Below are 23,547 nucleotides of genomic sequence, written 5' to 3'. Positions count from 1 at the left end.
GCAAACAGTGCAAAAATGAGAACTTTTAAAAGAAAGTCTTTAGACTAGAAAGTATTAAGTATTTGTGTGCTTGCACATCTATTTTATAGACTATTATTTCAAAGCCTGCAATAATATGTAGTGTCTACAATATAATTCTAATGATCCAAGGAAGTAAAACATTCTCTTTCAGATGCTGGGTATGCTTTAAGCATTGCCTAACTTTGTTTAGAAAATCTGTTGTAAACTGAAGTTGAATGTAGTTGTTATGTTTTTGTAGGCCTCTTCATATTGCTGCACGAAATGGCCTAAAGATGGTGGTTGAAGAGTTGCTGGCCAAAGGGGCCTGTGTCCTGGCAGTGGATGAAAATGGTAAGTAAATGATACTATCTGACAGTCTTCAGTAGGACACAACAGGTAATTTTACAACAGACCGAAGCAATAGAATTAAAAGGTGATGATAGACTTCATTGATGCTTTTATCCTTCCAAGAACAGACACTGAGTTGTGTGAGTACCTATTTAAAAAAAATAAAAAGATGCTATTCATTTTTCTTTAGTATAAAAATTTATTCTAAACATCACAGTGGTCCCTTTTACTGTTCATTTTGCATGTACTGTCAACAGCTAGTCTTTTTTAATGCCTGAGTGCAGTGGTAACTTGAATTTCCTAAACATGCAAGTGGCACCGGATAATTCTGACACCTTGCAGAAGAATTAAGGATTTTGCATTCAATCAGCGCATGTTTTAATGGGTAGGAAGAAAACCATCAACATATGTTTGAGTGTGTCCCAGCTCATTCTGAGATCAAACCTTGTGCTTGCCAATTATCTGATCTAATCCAAGATGCAATTAAATTACTGTTGCCTCGTAAAATACATAATTAGTTACTAAATTAAATAATTTTGCTTCACACTTCGATGAAGTCCTTCGCTAAAAATTACAAAGAACCATAGAGGGATATGATTCTACAATTACAGTTTTTAAAAATATCTTCCTGAAATAAGTTGGTCTTTCTTACAATACTAACTTAATGGCATTAATGTAACAATTTGGTACCTTCATCTTTCCATATCTGTAAAGTAATAATGCTACTACTCACCCATCGTTGCAAGACATTTGAGATCTATGGATGAAAAGAACTGAGTGGTATTTACTATAAACCAAATGCTACCTAGCTATACTTGCATGAATGAGTTCCATGAAAATCATCTGACTCTAACCTCATTTTAGAGATAGGGGACAGAAAAATGAACCAGACTAGCTTCTAACCACAGATTTTATCCTTAAAATAGTACATACAAGTCCAGGTAACCTGTATGTAACAAATTGAAATTAAGTTTAAATTTTATACACATTTAGTGTTTCTGGGAACAGCATGCACAGTTTAAAAGAGAGATGTTCAAGTAGAATCTTGGTGCATGTGCATATTAATATTCTAAAGAATATTAACACTTGGAACTCAGTGGAAGAGGAAATGCACTGACTGCAGTCAGTGCTTAAATATGGGTACTTTGCAACAAAATTGTATTCACTTTTGCCTACCAAATTCATCTGCGCTGCAGATCTTGGCTTATTCGAGGCAGTAGGTACCAGAAGTGGCCACTGCCTCACATCACTATTGCTGCAGTGCTTAAGATTTAACCATCTGTAAAAGAATTTTTCAGCTCTTAGCATGAAGGAGGATTTGTTGGAAAGTGCTAGAGTTCTGCACAGCAGCCTGTAAAATGTACAGACAGCAAGTATAATAAGCACACTGGCTTCCATGGCTCCTGTACGGGAAGAGCTGCTAAAGGGGCAGTGCTTGGACAGGAGCCAAGTGCAACTGCAGTGAAGACAAGCTTCTAGTAGCTTCCCAGTCCTTCGCTTGACTGACACTGGAGTCATATTAGCTCTGTATTTGAAGGGTGTCATGCTTGCTGAATACAGCCATTATTCTTCTAACACAATGTACATTTGGGTAACTAAACATCCATGTAGTCATACCTGCTATCCATGTATCCCATGCACTGGTCTAATTCTTTTATAATTTAATTCCTAAATAAACTGCTTTCCAAGTTGAGTAGATACTCAACAACAAACTTTAAAATTGTTTGTTATTACATCAAAATTTTTTAAAACTAGTATCTTTCATGTTTAATGAAAGTCGTTGTTCTCAGAATGAGGCTTGTTCATATGCACAGAAACCGATGCCAGTTTCTGTCGCTGTTGCTGTACTCCCCGTGTTCTGTATTGACCGTGCTGTCTGTGCTGTAGAACTGTTTAGCAAGTGCTTTGATTCCACTGGTGCAGTCTGTTTGCTGCCTGGTTTCACACAAGCAGTGCTTGTTGTGGTCCCGGTGACTGCAGTGCCCCCAGCCTGTATCTCCCAGCATGTCCCACGTGAGTGAGTAACACCATTGCCTGGCATGTGTAACCCCCATACATCTCCCCACGGTGTCCCTAGAGATGTACTGAGGAATGCTGGGTGCCCTGGGTGCCCTCATACTAACCATTGCCTTGTCTGCGTTTGTGCCCAGGTCATACGCCAGCCCTGGCTTGTGCTCCTAACAAAGACGTGGCTGACTGCCTGGCACTCATTTTGGCTACCATGATGCCTTTTTCTCCCTCCAGCTCAGTGACGGCTTTCAACTTCACTTGTTTTAAAAAAGACAATTTGGGCAGGACACACCTCTGCGATGGCTCCACTATGGGTAGCATTAACTCTTACAATAAGCCCTTGAGTAACAACATAGGAACAGAGGATGGGTACAATGAAAATGATTCAGATTCTGAAACATTTTGACTCATTGGTATTTGAAAACTTTTTTCATTATTATTTCATTTCAGCTTTAATTTTTGTCTTTTTAAACAGCTTAAATCCCACAGTTATATTCTTAACTATTATTCTTGACAAGTAGGTATTGAAAGATTTGTAGTGTTGATGAGAATCAAGCCTTTAAATAACAAAATTAGAGGGATTTACTGGAACATGTTCCTATTAGAGTTCTGCAGCTTTTCAGTTTCCTGATGTTTTCTTTAGGCCCAAAGTGCCCCTGTGGAAAGTCTCTACCTCTTATTTTAAGTAGAAAAGAGAAAATGCCTTTTTTCTTTTTGACAGCACAAATAAACAGGGAACTGTTTGTAAAGAGTTCTTTCATGTTTTAGCTGCACCTTTAGTACACAATCCCATTTCCAACATAGCCTTCACAGATTCGAGCATCACCCCTTTCCTATGTTTGTCTGTTTCCTGCTTCCAGGGGCTCTGTGAATTAGATAATTTTTTTACACAAACCAAAGGTAAAGTTATAATCTTAAAACTGCCTGTATTACTTTTCTACAGGAAATGAAACCTTTTACATTCTGCCTGTATTAAGCACTTAAACAAACAGAAGGCACTTTTTACAGTTCTTAGTTGCAGTACACAATTAGAAAAATGTAGTTGTTAACTCTTAAGAACAAATTCTGCTCATCTCACCATATTTTCCCATGGACATCACTTCTATAAAATGGAAATCATTTGGCCCTTATTTTTTTTTCAATTCAGCACAAATGTGTATGGTTTATTTGCACTACAGAATTAGGGTCATTAGATGTTTCTGTCACCTGAGCCATTAATCATGAATCCAGTACCAGAAACAAAAAGGGGAGAGAGGGAGAAATCAGGTGTAGACAAAGGTGTACGTAAAAGTTTATAATGATTTGCCAACTTAAATGGCACTTTTTTCCTTTTCTGTGGTTAAATAACTTATTTTTACTGCAAACAGTATTGAATTTTAAAATACTTTTGCCAGTGTTTGGATTAACAGAGCAAAGGTAAAGCAGTGAAAGCATAACACCAAAAGTTGAAATACCAAACACCAGAAACATAGCAGTGTACCGTGCAGGGGACCAGAGATAGACGAAAAAGCCTTTTGTCACCAGCTTTTAAAGCAGTGTCAACTTTGTGAATATGTTTACTCCTTCTGCCAAAGTTTCTAGGTCAAATGGACCCCGACCCTCCTCTGCAACAGATGTACAAAAGGAAGAATGAGACTTTGTAAACAAAAACAAAAAACACAAACAAAAAACTATCATGAACTAACCAGCCGTACCAAGAGGACCAAAATGCTTCAGTAATTAAATTGAAGACTTTGCTACTTTTATTTTTTTCTTCAAATGTGAGTGACATAATGAAGTAGTTTTTTCTAAATGATAAAAATATAAACTTTTGAGGTAATAGGAGTCTTGGGTGAATTTTACATTTTATGACACAGGTTTCAAGTTGACATTTTTAACTGATGATGTGTTGACTACAGGTGGGGTTTTTTTCCAGACTTAAGAATATGTTCATACACTTTTAATGTAAATGTGTTTCTATTTATTTGAAATGAAACAAATGCCCAGGAAAAATAACTATGGCTTGTTCTCCTAGTTAGCATTCACGCATACTGTTTGGAATGATGTGAAATGAAATGTGAATCTGGCAAGACTGAGGGCCTGAGGAGCAAAAGGAAGGGTGGATGCACTCTGGGAGAGATCCCATCTTGTGTGGAATGCAAAGGTTAGGTCTGCTGGCTGTGCTGGGAAAAAGCAGAAAGCAAAACACCTTCCTTTGTTTGAAAGGGATCCAGCCCCTTGCCAGACAGGTGAGAAAACCCATGCAGCTGTGATGGAGAGGGGAGAGGAGGTGGTAGAGCATGGAGTCAGGTGTTCCTGTGATTCACACTCAGCTTGTCTCAGGCCTGTGTCTGTGCTGGGAGGGTGAGATGAGCTTCCTCGGTGCTCGCTTTTGGCAGGGTAAAGGAAAAGCAAGAATTTTAATTTTACTTGCAGTTTTTAGCCCTGTTGCGCTGAATTGTTGAAAATCTATTGGTAGATTTCAGTTCTTTAATTGGGAAAAAATATTTATATATTAAGTTTATTTTGTCTTACTAAAATTGAATATTTTTTTCCTTGAACATTAAAAATTTTCCAAAGTTTACAACAAAAAAACCCCTCTTTTCTCTTAACTCTAGTTTCTACAGTAGAATGACAGAGAACCAAAACCCCTGGTTTTCTCCTCAGAAATAGCACCAAATAACATTTTAATTTATTTTTCTCAGCATTTTTGCTTTTAAGAATTGCAGAAAAGCAATAACCACCTTACTTAAAACACTGAAAATAAGAGTAGAGATCAATTTTTAAAATTTTCAGTGGTGGCTGTTCCAAAATGAATAGTAATCCCAGATTTTGGGGGTTTTTCATGTGGAATGATGACATTGAAAACAAACATATGGGAAATAGCTGCCACCTGTCTAACAGCAGAATCAGCATTTTAATCTTATTTTAAGCAGAAATGTAGGCAGGCTTCTTGGCAGGATTAGTTGTAAGTCTCACCCTGAAAGACAGAAAGTTACGCTATCCTACATTACAGTGCTTCATTAAGAGAAAACCAGCCCTCTTTATAAAGAGTTGTTATATTGTTTTAAGCAGCCATTTAAAAAGTTTCAGTATTTTTACCTGCTACCATACAGTTACCAAAACTTTTTCTATTTGCGATACCTCGTAACGCTGGTAACTGTGTAGTGCAACAGCTGCTGCCTCTTAGTGCATCCCAGAAGCAGAGGTCATTTATTTCTGAGTCATGCTGGTCCTTCCAGGCACCAAATCTAACCTTTACCCTTGAAACCCTACATGCTGTCAGGATGCAGCATTCCAAAAAGCACAGGAACATACGCTGTGCTTGCACCTCAAGGGCACTGCACAGGTCACGTTTTGAGGGTGCTGGATTTAGGAGGAAAACTGCCATGAGTGAGACACTTGGAAGTGCTCGGTGTTGGCCTGTCCCACATCTCACGTGAGTTACCAGAATCCCTTTTTTGTATGCTAGCACATTAATCTGTAATTTATCACATGTAGAATTAAATGTTTAGGGCAGGTATTTAAGCATGGGAGTAATGTTACTCTTGTAAATAATCTCCTTGCCTTTCTGTGGACTTCTTACAAGAGTAATCATACAGAATTGTTGCACTTAACCCTGGATCCTGCAACTTACAGTACATGGACAACTTCTGTGTCAGCACCCAGCAGAAGGCACTTGGGGAGGGGCAGCTCCCTGCCCAGGTGTATTGGCAGGATCGTTTCATCCTGTATTTTAACCACAGCTGCAGGTGGAATCCAGAGCAGGATGGGCTCCCAAGTCTCTCTCATAAATAGTTACAACCTCTGGACTGCCTGAAATTGCTGTGAAATAGCTCAGGGGATTTCTGTTCATCGCTACTAAAAGGGCACCATAAAATGTGTTTGGTACTTTTATGCAGTAAACAACTGCCAGGTTATTGAATTAGAACAAACACATGAAATGAATTGTTTATCCATTGTACTGTTGAGAAACTTGGTTATGTATTTGAGGATGATTTTAAAAAAAAATTGTGATTTTTATTCTTAGTCATGTAAGAAATATTAGAGTGCCTTTTTATATTTGTGTATAATGGAAATGTTTTGTGAAACTTGTCTTTTTTTTTTTCATTTGAGTGTTATGAAAGCAATATATTACCAGTAAATTTTCATTTCAGACCTTCTTTGAATGTATAAAGTGTTTCTTTTTCTTCTACCTGCATTGAAATGAAAATTAATATGCTAAATTTCTATAGGAATAATGTATAATTTTTGCAGTGCTGAAAATGCTTTCTTATTACACAAAAAGTAAACCTTAGGTCAGTGTTATAGGAAAGGGCGTTTTAAACTAGTGACAATCTTGAGTGTGTGTATAAAATGTAATTTTATGCATTTCTTATGCAGTGATCTACATATTAAAGCCAATATCTTATGTTTTGTAGGTTTTGTCTTATATTTTATGCTTTAGCATGTGCAATATATCTTTACAAACCATGGTGATACGCATCTGGTGCCAGTGTTATATTTTGCATAACATTTGTAATAAACGATATAAAACATTGTTTGATGGTTTCGGTGGGGTTTTGTCGGTATTGTTTGCTTTTGTAAATTGAAGTTTAAGGACTTGGGTAAATATGTCACATATGAAATGAGGAAAAAACTTAAATTCAGTGATTGACTTGGAATTCAACCTGAATCTTCTCAAGCACAGTTTAATAACTTTTTCAACTACTGAATGCTGTATTAATGTATTAAAGAACCCTAACTGTAAGCTACTATTGCAATGCATTCAGATGGTTATTTTTACAAATAAAAATGGTACCAATACTGTTGGAAAACTGAGTAAATTTTGTTTCTTTTGGGGGAGCCAGGGAGGCTTAAGTATTCAGCAGTGAGGATAGAAATGCAACTGCATGTATAGCTATTTCGTACTTCCCTCATATGTAAATACCCCTTGCCTTAGCTGATTTTGCTGTTTCTGTAGATTCGGGGGAGGTGGGGGAACAAAATAAAACGCCACAGTAAGGGGTTTTTTTTTCGGTTAGTTATTAAATATTTTACTATTTTCCCTGGTGAGCACCACCCGCACTGCTGGGTGTGCTCTGCAGTGGGCTGGGGCAGCAGTCCCACAGGGACTAAAATGCAGCAGAGAGCTTAAAGATAGTGATAGATATTAAGGTATTAAAGGTACCTGAATTAACGCAAACAAACAAAACACACAAAAAGAAAAAAAAACCACAAAAACAACAACAACAAAAAAACCAAACCAAAAAACCCAACACTAAACCAAACCACCAGCAGCGCTTTTTAGATAGTGAGTGCCAGTAGCTTTATGGCCGTTTATCACTGAGCTGCTCCCCGCCAGGGCAGGGTCTGTAGGAGCACCTGCCTAGCGGGGCGCGCGGCTTTGTTCTCGGCAAGGTGCGCGACCCCGCGGTGCGGCCTGCTGGGGTCCGGCGGGGGTGAATGTGCCCCCGGGGCCCGCCGGAGCGCTGCGGGGCCGAGCGGCCGGGCTCCCTCACAGCCCGGGCTCCCTCACAGCCCCGGCTCCCTCACAGCCCGGGCTCCCTCACAGCCCCGGCTCCCTCACAGCCCCGGCGCGGCGCCCTCCCCATCATGGCGGACACGCCTCCCCCGCGAGCCGCGACATGGCGGGCGGGCCCCTCGGCCAGCGGCCGCCCGACCTCCCCAATATGGCGGCCGCCCCCCGGCGCCGGCGGTGGCCGCCAGGTTGAGGCGGCCGCCCGCCCGCTCCGCCTCCCGGGTGGCGGCGCTCCCGCCCCGCCCCGCCCCGCCGTGCCCGTGTGCGCGGGGAGCCCGCGGGGAGCAGCGCTCCGCTCCGCGGGGCGCCATGGGGCGGGCGGGTCGCCGGCTGCCCGCGCTGGCAGCGCTCTTTTACGGGGCGCTGGCGGCCCTGGTGCTGCTGGGCGTGCGGGACGTGCTCTTTCTCTACGAGGAGAACCGGTGCAGCATGACCTACATGTACGAGTACCCCGAGTACCTGGTGAGTGCGGCGGGGTGTAACAGGTGGGACCTGGCGCTCCCGGGGCGTTGCCGCCCGCCCCGCCGCGGCCGGAGCCCGGAGCCGGGAGCCTGAGGCGCAGCTCCCCTGGGGAAGGAGAACAGCCCCTCAGTCGGGGTTCGCCGCCGTGCCGGAGCGGCGAGCGGTAAATGGGGCACGGGCAGCTGGGGCGTGTGCGGGGCCGGGGGCTGGCAGGACGCGCTGCTGTGCCCGCGTCGTGTAGCGCTGCCCCTCGGGCAGAGAGCAGTGGAAGAGCTGCCCACCTGTAACCCAGCGGGGCGGTCCGTGCTGCCACCGGTGAGAAACCTGCCCGCGTCCGAACCTGCCAATGCCTAGAGGTACCTGTAGCTCTGGTGAAAGGCAGAAGCTCATGCAGGCGTTGGCAAAGGAAGAGGCTGGGCCAGCTCCTCTGACAGCACTGCCAGTGCCCAGGAGGCCAAGCCTTGCGCTTCATGGCCCTTTTCGTGACTTCGTGGTGTGGAGTAACCAGTGTGTCAAAAAAACGCATAACGGAGCTTTGACTATTAGTGTCTTTTCAGGGTGGTGAACAGTGGTTCGAAGTCTTCTCGGTGAGCACTTTGGGGGTGGCATGTCCCACAATATACATGGGAGAGCTTGTAAATCCGTATGAGGTCCCTTTTGTTTTGCTAACGGAGCCTTGTAGAAGTCTCTTTGAAAACCTGGGATCAGTTTCGGAGAGGGGACGGTATTCTGGTTTAATCGCGGGAGGACGTAAATGGATATTTGTAAGTTTGCTGCTAACACTGCAGCATGTAGTTGTTAGAAAACAGTTTCTCTTCTTGATAGTAGTTCTTACTACAGCATTTTCTCTCTTATTAAAACATAATTGGTTGACTTCTGAACATTCATTTTTCATTATCTGAGATCTAATCTATGTTGAAAAAATATTAATTCTAAATAACACTCTGTTCAGAAATAGATTGCAAGCTGGCTTGCATAGTAAAGAAGATCTAAAAGCAAGAATTTAGTGTCTAAATGTTGGTAGTGAAGCAGAAAGTTAATTTTTGGATTTACTAACCTTGATATAGCCATCTTAGCATACAAAAGAGAAACTTGGTATGGCTACAGGGATTGTTTTGTCAGTGCTGTAGAACAAATTTGTTTAAGCAGTTATAAATACTTAAATACTACGCGACAAGTTTTCAGATCTCCTGGCAGCCAGAACCTACTTCAGCTTCGATCTGAAGCCAACCAACAGAAAGTTACTGGCAAAATCTGTGTGATGTTATTGGCGGGTGCCTGAGACTCTTGTCTGCCGCCGCATCTTTTGTATTTACTCATTATGTCACGGCTTAATCTCCAAGCATCTTTAGGTGGGTGTTGTGCTGGTAAGGGATGCAAGGCTTAAAGGAAGGCAGGAGTTCCATGCAGGAGATGCAAGTCACAGCTGGCTGTATAGTCCTCTGGAATTTCTGTTTCCTGAGTAATCCCGATTACTGTGCAGAAAACAGCACTTCGGGCTGGGGGGCAAATTGTGAATTCGTTTGGGTTTGCTAAGGCATTATAGTTTACAAGTACCTCTTCATTGTTGGACGTGTCTATTGTCTGTCTAGTGCTGCCTTCACTAGGAAATCCCAGAGTAGGAGTTTCAGGTGGGAGGTACCTGTCCTTGCTTCCTGATTGGTATCACATTACAAACAATTAACTGCTTAAGCAATTAAACAAGGAGTTTCATTTCTTTTGTGTCTATCAGTGTGGGTTAGCTCACAGTCAGCCTAATACTTGAACATCTTTTTTTGTGTGAGTTTTAAAATTGCAGTGTTTGAATTTAACCTGCCCTGTTCAGCTGTACTTGGCGTGAGATTCACAAGTTAATAATGAGGACTTTTTCACATAAACCTAATTTCTTTGGGAACCAGGGTGAAAAATGAAGCCTGCATTGACATTGTAAAAAGTTGCTGTAGCTTGCTACAACTGATTACATAAGCAATGTCTTGGGACTTCACAATTTAAACCCACCGTCACAGAACATGAATGTCTCTCTTCCTTTGGAGTTACGCATTGCTATTTTGTTACAATATTTCAATACTGTGATTTACAAAAAAAACCCAAAACAAAGCAAAAAACCAACCCCCCAGGATTCTGACAGTACAATTCTCATGGCTTCTGCGGTTTTTGCATTTGACATTGACCCCAAGAAGAACAGCATGTTATATTATGTTCCCTAAAAGTTTTTGAAAAGACAATGAACCAGGAAGTTACTGTGGATGAAGAGTTGATTTGATCTGTCAGGAAGTCATACAAGCACATCTCAATGGCACTCTTAGTTTAGTAATGGGAACTGCTGAAGTTTTCTTCACATAATTTTGAAAGCCTGTGCAAAAGGAGCAGCAGAAAGGAATAAGAATGGGAGAGAGGAGTGAGATCAGTGAAGCTGGAAAGGCAAGATGATGGAGAAAGGGAAAGACCAAAGGATGATCTGAAGACATAAGCCCTGAATGAAGCTTAAATTTTCTTGTTCTCAGCGAAAGAATTTAACTCACGCTCTCTGTTGTGTTAATGAACCAAGATAATTAAAATACTATAAATAACATACACACATAGATATCTCATAGAATATATAGATACATCTCAAACACCATAAAAATAGTTCGCAAATAACCAATATACCAAAAAAATTGGAAGGCCAAGGAGGAAAGAAAATAGTCATTAGCTGAGGAGAGATAGAGAAGAACAGGGGAAGGGAAAGAGTGTAGGGGCATGGAATTAAAGCTAAATCACCTTTATGGTAGATGTGGCTGAGAGAAAACAATGAAATATTTGAAAAAAAAGATGCTTCTATTTCAAGGAAACAATTAAGAGAGACTTTACAGGGGATTTCTGATGCAAAACTGAGTTTAGTTTTGACTTTATTCTGGAAAAGTGTTTTCTTAAATTATAAATTAGGCCTTAATACATTTATTTTTGTATTATCTTGTTTGTCCCTCAGTTGTTGCAACATAATTAAACATTGGCACGAGTGTATTTGCACTTGTCAAAGTTTTAAAAATCTTTATCTTAGAAACTCAAGAGTTATAAACCAACAAACCTCCATGCAGGAGTTAAACCAAATAAGCAGTAAGCAAGAACACATTTAATTAAGACAGTGTCATATGACTCTAAGAGATTGACTTACTGGTGTAAGATTAATCCTCACCTAGACCTTGGGTTCAAAGAGATCTTGTTCTTTTCTCTTTGAGAATCATAATCCTGTGAATCGATTGTGTGCTAGGTTAGGGGGTTACTTGTTTTCTTCCTAAGAAATAGAAGAAATACGGCCTTCTTTAAGGTGACAGCTGACATGCACATTAGACCTTGAGTTGTTACAGAACCAGGTGGTTTGTCAGACCACAAAACCAGCCCTGAAAATGAAACAGAAGAACCCCAAAGTACCACGGGTTTGTTTTTTTCTGCTGAGCTGTATTGAGGTGGTTGCTGCTGTTTAAGCTCCCGCTGCAGGTGACATCTCTGTAAAACTCGGCTAGAGAACTCCCACAGCACGTGTAATTGACCCTGAGGTAACAGGTGCCCTCTGACAGTCACCCACACCACGCTGCTCTCGAGGTTTAGCTGTTGTATCCTTGTTCTGAGATTGGAAAGGACTCCAGAACTGTTCCAGTGCATCAGGAATAGTTAGCATCGCTCATGTGCCCCAGTTGCTGGTCTCAGCTTCTCCTGGCAGATTTGGTTGGGTTTTGACATGCCTTTTTTTTCCTTTTCCCCCCTTGTATTGTAAGCCTGGATTTACTTTATGAATGTAAAGTAAATTTATCTTTGATAGATACATAATTTTTTGGATAAATATTTATCTTTGATAGATACATAATTGCATTCATTTGCAGTTTGTTTCAAAGCTAGTTAAAGGTAATCACTGTTTAGAGTAACTGCGTCCATTCATTATGTATAGTAATACCTATTTAATCAGTTTGTTTGATATTCTAGTTTTGATTACTTTTTTTTTTTAAAGCCAAACCCAGTTTTTTCATTCTGTATTCTTTAGAATGTAATTTAAAACCATAAAAATAAAAACACATAAGCCAGATCATTTGAATGGCTGGATAGCCACTGTATTTTCCTGTTTATAACACTATAAACAAGGGGTTTGTTTTCTTTTTAACTTCTGCAACAGAAAATAAAATTACCCAAGAAAACAGCCAGACGATACCCAGCATATGAGCTCTATCTCTATGGAGAAGGGAACTATGCTGAAGAAAACAAAAATCTCCTATTGACAGGAATTCCAGTTCTCTTTCTTCCTGGGAATGCTGGCAGTTACAAACAAGGTAAGTGTTTAGATGAGTTATAGCTTTGTTATAAAAAAGCTCTCAGATTTATGCATTAGGTAGTTTTCTGTTTGAAGTAGTACCAGACAGAGTCATAATGGTTGATCATATTAGTCTATGCTTAATTTCAAACAGTCAAAATACATGTTTTTTGTTTGAAATCAGTTGAATGGTTAAGATGTAATATTTCTCTGGAGCAAGCCTTTTGAAAGCCAGAAACAGTACATTTTATGCTGTCCTCTGGCAGCACTGCACCCTTGCTGTTCTTTTGATTGCAAACATCTCGTTGGTTTTGATTTGAATGATGTTTAGTGCAGTTAATGCCAAATAAAACATGACCTGAATTTGATTAGAAGAAACTGAACCATCTGTCATCTGTGATGTAAAGGAATTACATGCTATAGAAATCAGCATCATCTAAGCTTGCCCTCTAGTTTAATTATTCCCTATATCTCTGTGTAGTGGTGTTTTTTCAGTCACATCATTTTCCCACTTTACATATGGCCTCTTTTTTCTCGTCTTACATTTCTAGGCTCCAAATGAAAAGAAGTAATAGTTTTAAAGCATTTTTATTTTTCATTCTAAATGCCAAAGCTAATGGTACATGAAGTTTTGTGTTTCAGCGTTTACTCTGGTACCTGCTATTCCTTCCAGTCTGGATTTGTCAGACTGATATTTTAGTTCCCTAAAATGTGCTTTGAGACAGTAAATAACACTCCCATGACGTTAGAAAAATAGATGTGTGTGTAGGGAAAACCAGCACAGTCTGAACCCTTACTGTGATAATTTTTCCTCATATTAGCACTAAACTTGATGATTGTATTACCAGATTTCAGAGAACCTTTACAGAGTCGGGTTTTTTGAGAGTGTGCTTGCTTAGCTTATAACAGTGTAAAATATTTTACCAACTAGTGCTTTCAGAAAAACCATACAGACTTCCAGGCACAATAGCATCCAAAGAAGATTACAAACAGAATGATTATGAGAGGTGCCATATGGACTTTTGTGATTGTGCATCAAATATTGCAAATCTGTGAATTAATGCTGTCTCTAAAAACATGGCAGTACATCACTGTGCAGGAAATAGAATGGTACTTTCAGGGCATTTTAGGAATCAAAAGGAAATGTCTGAAGAACAAAAAACTAGGTGAGTAGAAGTACTACATGCTATAGGAGCAGTAAATATTTTAAAAATGTTCTTTTTGGAATGGATTTATGGAGACTGGCAAGAAATCATATATGCATTTTGCAAAACCTTTGTTAAAATTAATTCATATTAATCCATACTTTGTTCAGTTTTTATTGTGAGGTAACACAACTTCATTCTGATGCCTAGATGAGCAGAGAAGCTGTTGCTATTGCAATTTTCATAGTTGTTTAAAATATATTCATATTTGCTGAGCAGTGAAAACAAGTGCTGCTGCTGCCTTTGCTGGCCTTGTTATTTTCATAGAACCGTTTAGGTTGGAAAGGACCTTTAACATTATGGAATGCAACCATTCCGCCAGCACTGCCACGCCCACCACTAAGCCATATCACTAAATGCCACATCTACACAGCTTCTAAAAGCCTCCAGGGACGGCAACTCCACTACTACCCTGAGCAGCCTGTTCCAATGTCTGATCACTCTTTTGGGGAAGAAACATTTCCTAAGATCCAATGTAAATCTCCCCTGGTGCAACTTGAGGCCATTTTATCTTGTCCTTTCACTTGAAAGAAGAAGCTCACTCACAACCTAACCTTCAGGAGGTTTTGATGTGTTACAGGCACTTTTGAAATGTTAATTCATCGTCTTTCATGGGCACTAAAATGGATTTTGTAAAATGTACAAAATTCAGACTTTGAATAAAAGATGCTCTGGTTTAGTTGTTGGGTGGGAACCTGAGACTGGGAGAACTGAGATCCTGAGTTCTCTTTAGAAATCTGTCACACTTGCCTTGTGATACTCTTGTGCAATATTCTTGTTCCTTTTACCATGACCTCCAACGTATAAGGTTATTATAAGATACTTGACCTTTTAAATACTTTTCAGTTATTTTCAAATCATTTTGGTCTTACTGCTTATTAGATATAGATAGAATTGGTGAAATGATTGACTACAAACCAGATTGATAATTCTCATCATGCTGATAATATCTGTTTGGATGTTTGAACATATAAAGTACTTCATAAATATTATTGTCCCATTTCACGAGCTTGTCTGAAATTTCACACCTTAATTTCTGTAGCAGACTTTTCTGAGAAGGAGGCTTCTGCAGTTCTCTCAGCCTGTTGTGCTCTAGGAGAATCTTGCTCCTGTGTGCTGGATTTGAGCAGACCTTTCTGGCCATCACTAGTTATTTTATATAGGCGCTTTTTGGACTTCCTCTTTTATTTTCTTCTGCTACCATGCCTTCTTATTTGCAGCTGTTATTGTTCCCATCCTGCATTGTCTCCATGGAAACTCGGGGACAATTCTGCACACAAAAGGCTGTATTAAATGGTAGCCAGGGCTAGACAGGGAAGACAGGTCAAAAGCAAGACCTAGTAAAGCAAACATTTTCTCACTCAAGGTTTTAGATGGACAAGTGTCCTTTAGGGTTTGGTTTTGCAATCCCCCATACTTATCTTAGTGGTATTTGGGAATGTTGTCTTAGAGTTGATGGCCTTCAAAGGAGTTTTAGGAAAGCCTAGCAGTAGGAATGCCCCTACAGTTGAAATCAAGAATGCCTTCTTGTCCTGGTGGCAATAAGAAGGTGCAAATGAGATGAGAAAAGCAGCCCTAAGGTGGAAGGACATAATCCTTGATCATTGTATTAAATTTTTTCTTGACATAAAATATCTCTGCTGTCAGGAGTAAGCTGAAAAGAGATGGTTTGGTTTTGAATGTCTTTTATAAACGGCTTGAGATGAAAAATGGATTTAATATATTGGTTTCCTAATCAATTATGTATTTATGTGTTTTTCTGCTAAAGATAGTGGTGAGCAGTGACTGTTGGACTGTTCTAATTGATGCGGTTTCTCTTTCTAGTACGTTCCCTTGGCTCCATTGCACTTAGAAAAGCAGAAGATGTTGACTTCAAATATCATTTTAATTTCTTCAGTGTCAACTTTAATGAGGAGTTGGTTGCATTGTATGGTGGTAGCCTGCAACGACAGACCAAGTTTGTGCATGAATGCATAAAAGTAATTCTTAAGTTGTACAGGGTGAGTAGTGACACATGCTGAGTAACGTACTTCCATTTGGGAATGGAATTCTGGGCTGCCTTTCCTGCTGCAAAACTGGAGTGATGAGTAAGGGAGGGAGACTTCATAATGTGTGTAGATATTTGAAGGTGATGATAAGACAAGAGAGAATTGCTTTTCTTTTACAGATTTTTAGTACTTGTGACAATCCCAGAGCTTTGGTGAGGTTCTGTGTTATGTTTCTAAATAAATACTTCCATGCACAATGGGTGCCTTTTTCTAGTAGAGATGTAAGCATCTGTAGCTTACTGAAATATTAATATACCATTGCTTTACATCCAGTTTTCTCTGTGAAAGTTCTTTGATGTCCTCTGTTCCTAAAAGTCTCAGAAGTTAAGATAAGTTTGAGTTTATTGAGCTTACACAGGCTATACAGTGTTTCCTTTTGACCTGGATACTTCATATTAAGCACATTTTTGTGAGGTAGCAAGTAAATTTTTATTCAATTTGTAAGCTTGTTAAGTTGATACTAGTTAATGTTATCCTTGAAAGACCATAAGTTAATTTGCAGGGAGAAAAAGTCCACAAGTGATAAGCACAGTTCAATGTCAAATCTGATCCTGATGTGTCTGATTGCTCTTTGTTTAAGGATCAAGAATTTGCACCCAGCAGTGTTGCAATAGTTGGGCATTCCATGGGTGGTCTTGTTGCAAGAGCGTTGCTCACTCTGAAGAATTTTAAGCCTGAACTTATAAACCTGCTCATTACACAAGCCACACCTCACATTGCACCTGTAATGCCTCTAGACAAATATCTTACCGGTGAGTATTGCACTTGTCTAATTACACTGTATTTCTTTATTGATCCTCTCAAACTTTAGTGGGGAGATTCTTGCAAATCAACAGCAAAATGTGCTGCTTTGTTTACTGTAATCAATCTGTTCCTTTGTTACTCAGGTTGTTGAGAGTGCCAGGATACTCAGAGAAAGTCAAGTGTTACATAAAATGGATTATGTGGACTTGAGTTTCTGTGCGAGGCCTGAAGCTCTCAATAATTTGTAATTTAATAGGTTGCAGGGCATGTTACTAAATTTGTAAGCTTTCCAGTGAATGACACATTTTCTTTCTTTTTTTTTCCCCTCCTCTTTTAAAACTTGACCTCTGTAAGGATTTTTATCTTTATCAAATGAGGTAGTGTTAATTCTGTAGAAGGTGCTAAATTTAATGTTTTTCATACCCAAAGGTTGTGGAGGTGAGAATATAAATATAGATGTAATTACATATTTTAAAAATTTACAAAAAAGAACTTATTTTCTCGTCACCTAAATAACCGTGGCATAAAAATAAAGTATAATATTCTACATGTACTATACACTTCCTGAAAAGCTAGATTTGATTAAACTATACTGATTAAGTATGTGTTTAGTGATAATTGTGCTGCTACATGTAGATACTGAGGGAATTGGTGAAGGAAAGGGAACAGACATTAATTTTCATTATCCTCTGTGACACCCAAGAGGAATGGATTATCTTTAGCTGCTGGATTTGATTTATTGTGCTTGTATTAATTCTCCATCCTACAATTGATTTCAGTGCAATGCTTCTTCCTTACTGACTGTTTCTGGACTTCAAGTAAATCTGTGTCCGTCCTTCGAATAAACCTATGGTTTGCTAGTCTAACAATATATGTGCTCAGCTGATATAAAAAGTGTATCTGTCTTTCCTAACTGCTACCTCTTTGGGTTAAAACAATAATTTTCCTCTCTTACGTGAATCAAGTGATAATCAGAGCTCAAATGTCTCTAGGGGGGCTTACATAAACTTTTAGTTAATGTTTATATAGCTTTTTTTTTTGTATATCAAATAGGCTTATGGGAAAACTGTGATTGATTTTAATATATTTTATAGATTTTTATACAGCTGTAAACAATCATTGGATTCTAAAGGCCCAAGATTTAAGAAATTTAACTACCCTTTCTGTGGCGGGAGGATTCAGAGATTACCAAGTTCGTTCAGGACTGGCTTTTCTACCGAGATTGAGTCAACATGACAGTGCCTTATCTGTTGTGGTAAAAAAGCAAACTGTTTTTTTGGTTTTGCATGGAATTATGTTAGATAGTTATTTATGTAATGCATGTATCAGTGTCTATATGGGCAGCATAGTGTAAATAAATATGAAAATACTGCATGTGAAAACACTAAATAGATAGTGTATGGTTATAAAATCATAAATAGTTGATGTAGTATAAATGAGCTTCCACGGGAGGAGTATGTGTGGCACTGATGAGAATCATCTACCACTTGGTACTGTTTCTTCTCACCACCTGCTTGCACTTCTTCAGTTCCAGAACTCAGGTTTTATTTCCCCATGTTTTTGCAAGAGATGTGTGTATGGAGAAAGGTGAATGTGCAGTATAGAAGTAGAGTGTTTTATTATAAAAGAGAGCTCTGGCTTGGCACCTTCTTTTTGCATTTGTTGTTTTTCAAAGATTTAGGAATAGGATGTTGAGGATCATCAAGTCCAGTTTTCTGCTTTTTCAGGCGTCTACGCTTTCAAAATTAATCAAGAGTCATCAGAAAGTATTTAGCTTCATTGTTCCATCCCCTCTCCTTCAACCTCTTCCCTACAAGGAGAAGCTGGAAAATACTCACAAGGAGGGGGAAAACTTGTAATTTCCAACTTCCATTTACTGCACAAGCCAGTTTTTTAATGCCTTTCTTCTGACATCTGCTAGAAATGTTATATGAAATAGCTGCCATTCCCTTGGTGTTTACTTCCCTGTGTGTTGTACAGAAAGCTGTCTATAAATAGGCTCAGCTCAGATCCTGCTAGGCTAAGAGCATTAACTCTGCATTCCCTTTGTCCTAGTAACCCATCTCTGCATCTGCTCTATTTTCATTTCTCTTGAGTGTTGGTGACCAGAATTTTGCATGAGATTTCATGAGTAGTGGTACCAGTTGTTTCTGGTTTGTGTTTGTTCCGTTTTGGAGATTGTGTTGTGGTTGTTATTGTTCAGTTTGTTTTTTACTTCCCAAGTGTGATTAGTGCATTAATAGTTCATAGTTTACTTGATTCATGTTGAGCAATAGGTTGATGAGCTCCATTTGTGGGAGGTGTTTTTTGATACTGTTAGTCCCTAAAATGTAATGCGTGAAATGCACTTACAGAAATTGATAGCTTCAGACTGTCCAGTTCTTTCTTCATGGTGCTCTGATGGCTCTTTCTGTTGAGGATGCCCTTGGTTTCTCAACAACAGCTTTCACTGGCATGCTGCTATTCTCATGTGCCAGGATCAGTTATTAAAATAGTAAGATTAGTCATAGAAGCAGTCTTTGAAGAAATTTTGGTAAGTTTCCTCCACTCCATTATCTGTCCTTTCACCATTAGTCTCTGCTATCTAACACAGATAACTTGGTCATTTTGTTTTATAATTTCCGTCTTACAAGTGCTTCAGTGCTTGCAAGATTTGTGACTGAAGTTGTTCTGTTGTACCCTAAGCTCTGAAACTCTTAAGATAAAGGCTGTTCTTTTTAATAATTGTGCAAATATGTTTAAATAAGGAGGGGAAAGGTTTCCATATAATTTCAGAATGCTGAGTACTAACAAAAGCTTAACCTTTTCCTTCACCCGAACAGAGCTCAGCTGTGCCTAGAGCTTGGGCCTCAACTGACCATCTCTCCATAGTGTGGTAAGATAATGGAACAGAGGTTAATTGACTGCCTGTGCATAGCTCTCTTTTCTACTGTTATCACTTTATACCATAATTTAACTTTAGTTTAATATTATGGTGAAGTCTGTTCTGACCAGTTTTATCACCCTGGATCTAATTTTACTTATTCTGTCTTCTAGGTGCAAAGAACTGATCCTGGCTACCATTAGAGCTTTTTTTGATCTCATAGATGAAAACACAAGGCAGGTCTGTATATGTGATCTCCTGTGTGTTTACCCATCACACTTTCTTCTTCCATCCCAGAATGCTTAATCAGGACAAATATTTCCCTATTTTACAGGAAACTTCTTTTTGATTCTTCTAAGTCATACTGAGAAAACTTTCCATTTTGTACCAGTCACTTGAAAAATCCCATGGCTTTGTGTTGTTTGACCAAAGTGTCAGAATTAACAAGGTGTTAGCTCAGTTTTCATTATTGACTGCTTGATGCTTTAGAGCTGAGCTATGGGCCGAACATTTCTTCCATAAAGCAGCAGGTTCAGTTGACCTTGCACCAGGATAAACAAATTTTGTTAGCTCTGTAGCTGTGAATGTGACCTCTCGATGTGTACGTAAGAGCAGAGCCCAAGGCATAGAAGAGGAAGGATTTCAGGTGTTCCCTCTGAGGCTCTTCGGGACAGGCTTCTCTAGTTTTTCATGCGTATTTATTTTAACGTGTGATTTAGAGAGACAAAAAGAGGAGTACAGTTGTTCTGTAGCACTGACTGTGCTAAGGGGTAAAACTTTCTAGAAATCAGTTGTAATGGCCACAGTTTTGGAAAGTGGAATAAACAAAAATTAGTCCTGGAAGATTTATTTGGAAAAACTAAAACCAAACTGATCGAACAAACCAAAAATCCCAACCCCAAACAAAAGTGAATCCCAGGGTAGCTATACAGCTACTTGGATGCTTGAAATAGTCAAAGAGGTGTAGCAAGCTGGATATGTGAACTCTGATTAGTAAACCTAAAAAAATTTTTCCTAAGGTCTGGCCTAAGTGTCATTTCAGGAAGAATGCATGAGTGTCTATAAAGAAATTTTAATGGAATGGTTTCCTCGTGTTATGAAAGGTTTGGCTATGCCTTATAATATGTGTAGATTTTCTGTATTTCAGTGATGGACTATGGATGGCACTTCAGAGTTTTGAATTTAGAACAGAAAGGGTACAATGTCTGTTAACAATCTCTCCTGCCTTCCACCCACAAAACTGTATTGCTAGCTGTGATCATATGATGATCTTAAATCATATGCATTGGTAAAAAATTGAAAATGTGCTCGTTTTAGATAACTGACGATCCAAAAAAGAGAATGTCTGTACTGAATCACCACTTTGTGAGACACCCTGCAAAGATGTTTGAGGAAAATCCTGAAGCTTTTACAGGACTCACAGGTGTGTAGCAGTTTTCTTTTGAATAGCATTCAGTGATACTCCTTTGTTAATACCGTCTCACTAACAAAGTTTCAGAATACACCTTGTCCTCCTTCAGACAAACTAAAACAATATACAGGTTATAGACCTAAACAATCTGCTTTTGTTTGGTTTTGGTATTAAAGATGTTAACAGGGGTAGGTGCAAAAATCTGTCACTTTTCTATAGCTTGGGTTCTGAGGAGTGTATTTACACTAGGTTGTCCAGTAGAAAATCTCAGAAACTGGGAATAGCTGGGTGTCAAGAGGGCAGTCTAATCTAGAATGGTTGCAAGAGGGATAGGCTGGGTGTTGCAGAGCATTGTGTTAGTTTTGTGCTACTCATGGAAATCCTGAATATTCAGACCTGCTTCATCAATCACTTCCTTTTTCCCATGACATGGCAGGGTAAAATGAACAATTCACTAAGGGTTTCCTTGTAAAGTTCCTTCCTAAGGATCCAGAGTTAAAAGTGAGAGATTTTGACTGTGTGGGGTCTTAAGGACTAAACACAAGTTTTGTAGGGGCACAGCTTTATTTTGCTGAAGTGGGCTGAACCATTTGATGAAAACCATTTTATTTCAGGAATTTTCTCAGTGTAAGACATAGCAGAAGTACTAATGTAGCTTGTACTTTGGTGTCCAGTTTTGGCACCCTCTTACAAGAAGACATTTATGCACTGGCACCTCCTGAAATGAGCGTGGAGCAAAAGACCACCAAAACAGGCAGTTCCTGGGGCTTAGGAAATGAGGAAAGAGGCTGAGTGAACTGAGGATTTTCATGCTAAAGTGAATGCTGAGGGGGGGGGATCATGTTGCTGTCTTCAACTACCTAATGAAGAATTGGAGAGAAGATGAAGCTAGATTTTTCTCAGAGGTTCACAGTGACAGCACAATAGGCAGTTGAAATCCTGTTGTAACAGAAGACATTCAAACTAGCTGTTAGGAAAAACTATTTCACCAGGAAGGTGGTCAAACACTGGAACAAGTGACCAGAGAGGTTGTGAAACTGATATTTTGGGGGGAGTTGTCCTTTTTTGGGTCAGTTTTTAGCAATAAGGAAGAATTGGTTTAAATTTGGTTTCATGTTTGCTTATTCCTATTTGTGGTGATTTCCTGACAGCTGAATTTCTCTGAACTTGCTACTCTGTACATGGAAGAAAGATACAACCTCCTTGCATGACAATTGGCATTGTTTGTACTCTGATCTCTTCATTACTGTTTTATTCTTTTTCCCTAGCCGTATCTTTAAACTGCTCCTATCTTTTTCTGTATGTTATTCACTTTGCTGATGTGCCTCTGCACAAGTTTCTGTATCAGCTTTCTTAAAAGGCTGACAGGAACAAAGATTGGGGCTGTTTCTAATGTTGTCTTATCATTAATCAGTCACCCTGTAATTATATAATTTGGTTTATTTGTTTTGTTGCCTTTAGGTTTTTGTTTCAAGATCCATGGGGTTTTTATTTTGCCATTATATTTAGTAACAGGATCCTGGGGCTTTATTGTTTCCTGTGTAACTGATGATAACTGTTGCATGTAATTGTAAGCAGTAGCAATCCTCAGTGTTGATTAAAACACATAAAGTTTACATCCATGTATAGATAGGAGATAAGACCTCGGTGATAAGTAAAATACAGGATTTTGGATATAAGGATAATCGTTCCTGCAGTGCAGCATACTAAAATATTTATTTTTAGGAGCTTTCATGTGGATTACAGTCAAAGTCTCAAAATGGACTTACTCAGTTTACAATGTAAGTGATTTTTTCCCCCCATTGTGTTTTTATGTTTGTTTTTATTTTTATTTGGGTTGTTCTGTTGGGGGGGTTTTGTGGCTTTTTTTTACTAATGACCCTTTTTTTTTTTTTTTTTTAAGGACTCTGATGGAAAATATTTCACATTTCCTCTTGCAAGCCACAGAAAATCATACAGTCATGTTTACTGTGAAAATAGTATGTTGGTGAGAAAATACTTCTTTAATGTCTGGAGTTTATTTATAAAGATGTGGTTTTTTAATTTCCATTTGCTGCAGTTTTAAGACAGTTACTGAACAGTTGTTGAAATTGCTGCCATCCATTTACAGTCACAGCCTAATGCATGTCAGAGCTACTATCTGTTTTAGCATGTCACACTTAGTGTTCAAGATCTGAAACCTTCAATGCTACCTGAACCCTAAATGTTTTCTTTTTGACTCTTATGGTTAGCTCTACATTACTTTGTCCTTTCATTTAGTGCAGTTCTGTATTGATGGTTCTGAAGGAAAAAGCTGGTTTTACTGCTGCTGTGTTTTTTGCCATAATTCTGACTTGGGAAAGCTGTTTATAGGTTTGCTTTCCCATAATAAAATTTAAGTGAGCCTGAAAGGCTACAGAGATCTTCCACTGAGCAGGGGAAGTGAGTGGAAGACAGATGAGGAAACAGCACCATCTCAGTTGTCTCCTACTGAGAGGAGACACCATAATGTGCATTTCTTGTATTTTTAGTCAAGACATATACATTCAGCCAAATTTTTTTTCAGTTTTTTATGGGAGAATGGGTTTAATCTCTTGGCAAGATGAAGATGGATAAATAAACTTCTCAGAATCATGTGTTTTACATTAGCGGCAAGAAAATTGAGATGCTTTCCTGTTCCATCCTGCCTGTCCCT

General features: G+C 39.2%; 2 protein-coding genes across 18 annotated transcripts in view; both read left to right on the top strand.

The window, feature by feature from the left end:
- The window catches only part of ANKRD44 (ankyrin repeat domain 44), a 132,063-nt gene extending 124,909 nt beyond the window's left edge, over positions 1-7,154 (top strand). For 9 of the 15 annotated variants that reach the window (XM_032113974.1, XM_032113971.1, XM_032113970.1 and 6 more), the window contains 2 exons: positions 260-351; positions 2,499-7,154. In XM_032113974.1, the coding sequence (XP_031969865.1) occupies positions 260-351; positions 2,499-2,764 (358 nt within the window). In that variant the 3' untranslated portion in view covers positions 2,765-7,154. Of the gene's footprint in view, positions 1-259; positions 352-605; positions 1,708-2,498 lie in introns of those variants that run through there. The other 6 variants (XM_032113982.1, XM_032113976.1, XM_032113975.1 and 3 more) reach the window with 4 other exon arrangements.
- A 1,013-nt stretch (positions 7,155-8,167) lies between these two features.
- PGAP1 (post-GPI attachment to proteins inositol deacylase 1) overlaps positions 8,168-23,547 on the top strand; it is a 32,085-nt gene continuing 16,705 nt past the window's right edge. Inside the window, exons 1-11 of one of the 3 annotated variants that reach the window (XM_032114230.1) lie at positions 8,299-8,320; positions 8,867-9,084; positions 12,468-12,621; positions 15,632-15,807; positions 16,436-16,607; positions 17,694-17,854; positions 19,422-19,474; positions 19,636-19,702; positions 20,780-20,885; positions 22,599-22,654; positions 22,777-22,860. In XM_032114230.1, the coding sequence (XP_031970121.1) occupies positions 8,944-9,084; positions 12,468-12,621; positions 15,632-15,807; positions 16,436-16,607; positions 17,694-17,854; positions 19,422-19,474; positions 19,636-19,702; positions 20,780-20,885; positions 22,599-22,654; positions 22,777-22,860 (1,170 nt within the window). In that variant the 5' untranslated portion in view covers positions 8,299-8,320; positions 8,867-8,943. Of the gene's footprint in view, positions 8,321-8,866; positions 9,085-12,467; positions 12,622-15,631; positions 15,808-16,435; positions 16,608-17,693; positions 17,855-19,421; positions 19,475-19,635; positions 19,703-20,779; positions 20,886-22,598; positions 22,655-22,776; positions 22,861-23,547 lie in introns of those variants that run through there. The other 2 variants (XM_032114229.1, XM_032114231.1) reach the window with 2 other exon arrangements.

The sequence above is a fragment of the Corvus moneduloides genome, chromosome 7, assembly GCF_009650955.1.
Source record: "Corvus moneduloides isolate bCorMon1 chromosome 7, bCorMon1.pri, whole genome shotgun sequence".
Lineage (NCBI taxonomy): Eukaryota > Metazoa > Chordata > Aves > Passeriformes > Corvidae > Corvus > Corvus moneduloides.
Note: the sequence above shows the minus strand (reverse complement) of the source record. Positions and strands in the feature narration are given on the sequence as shown.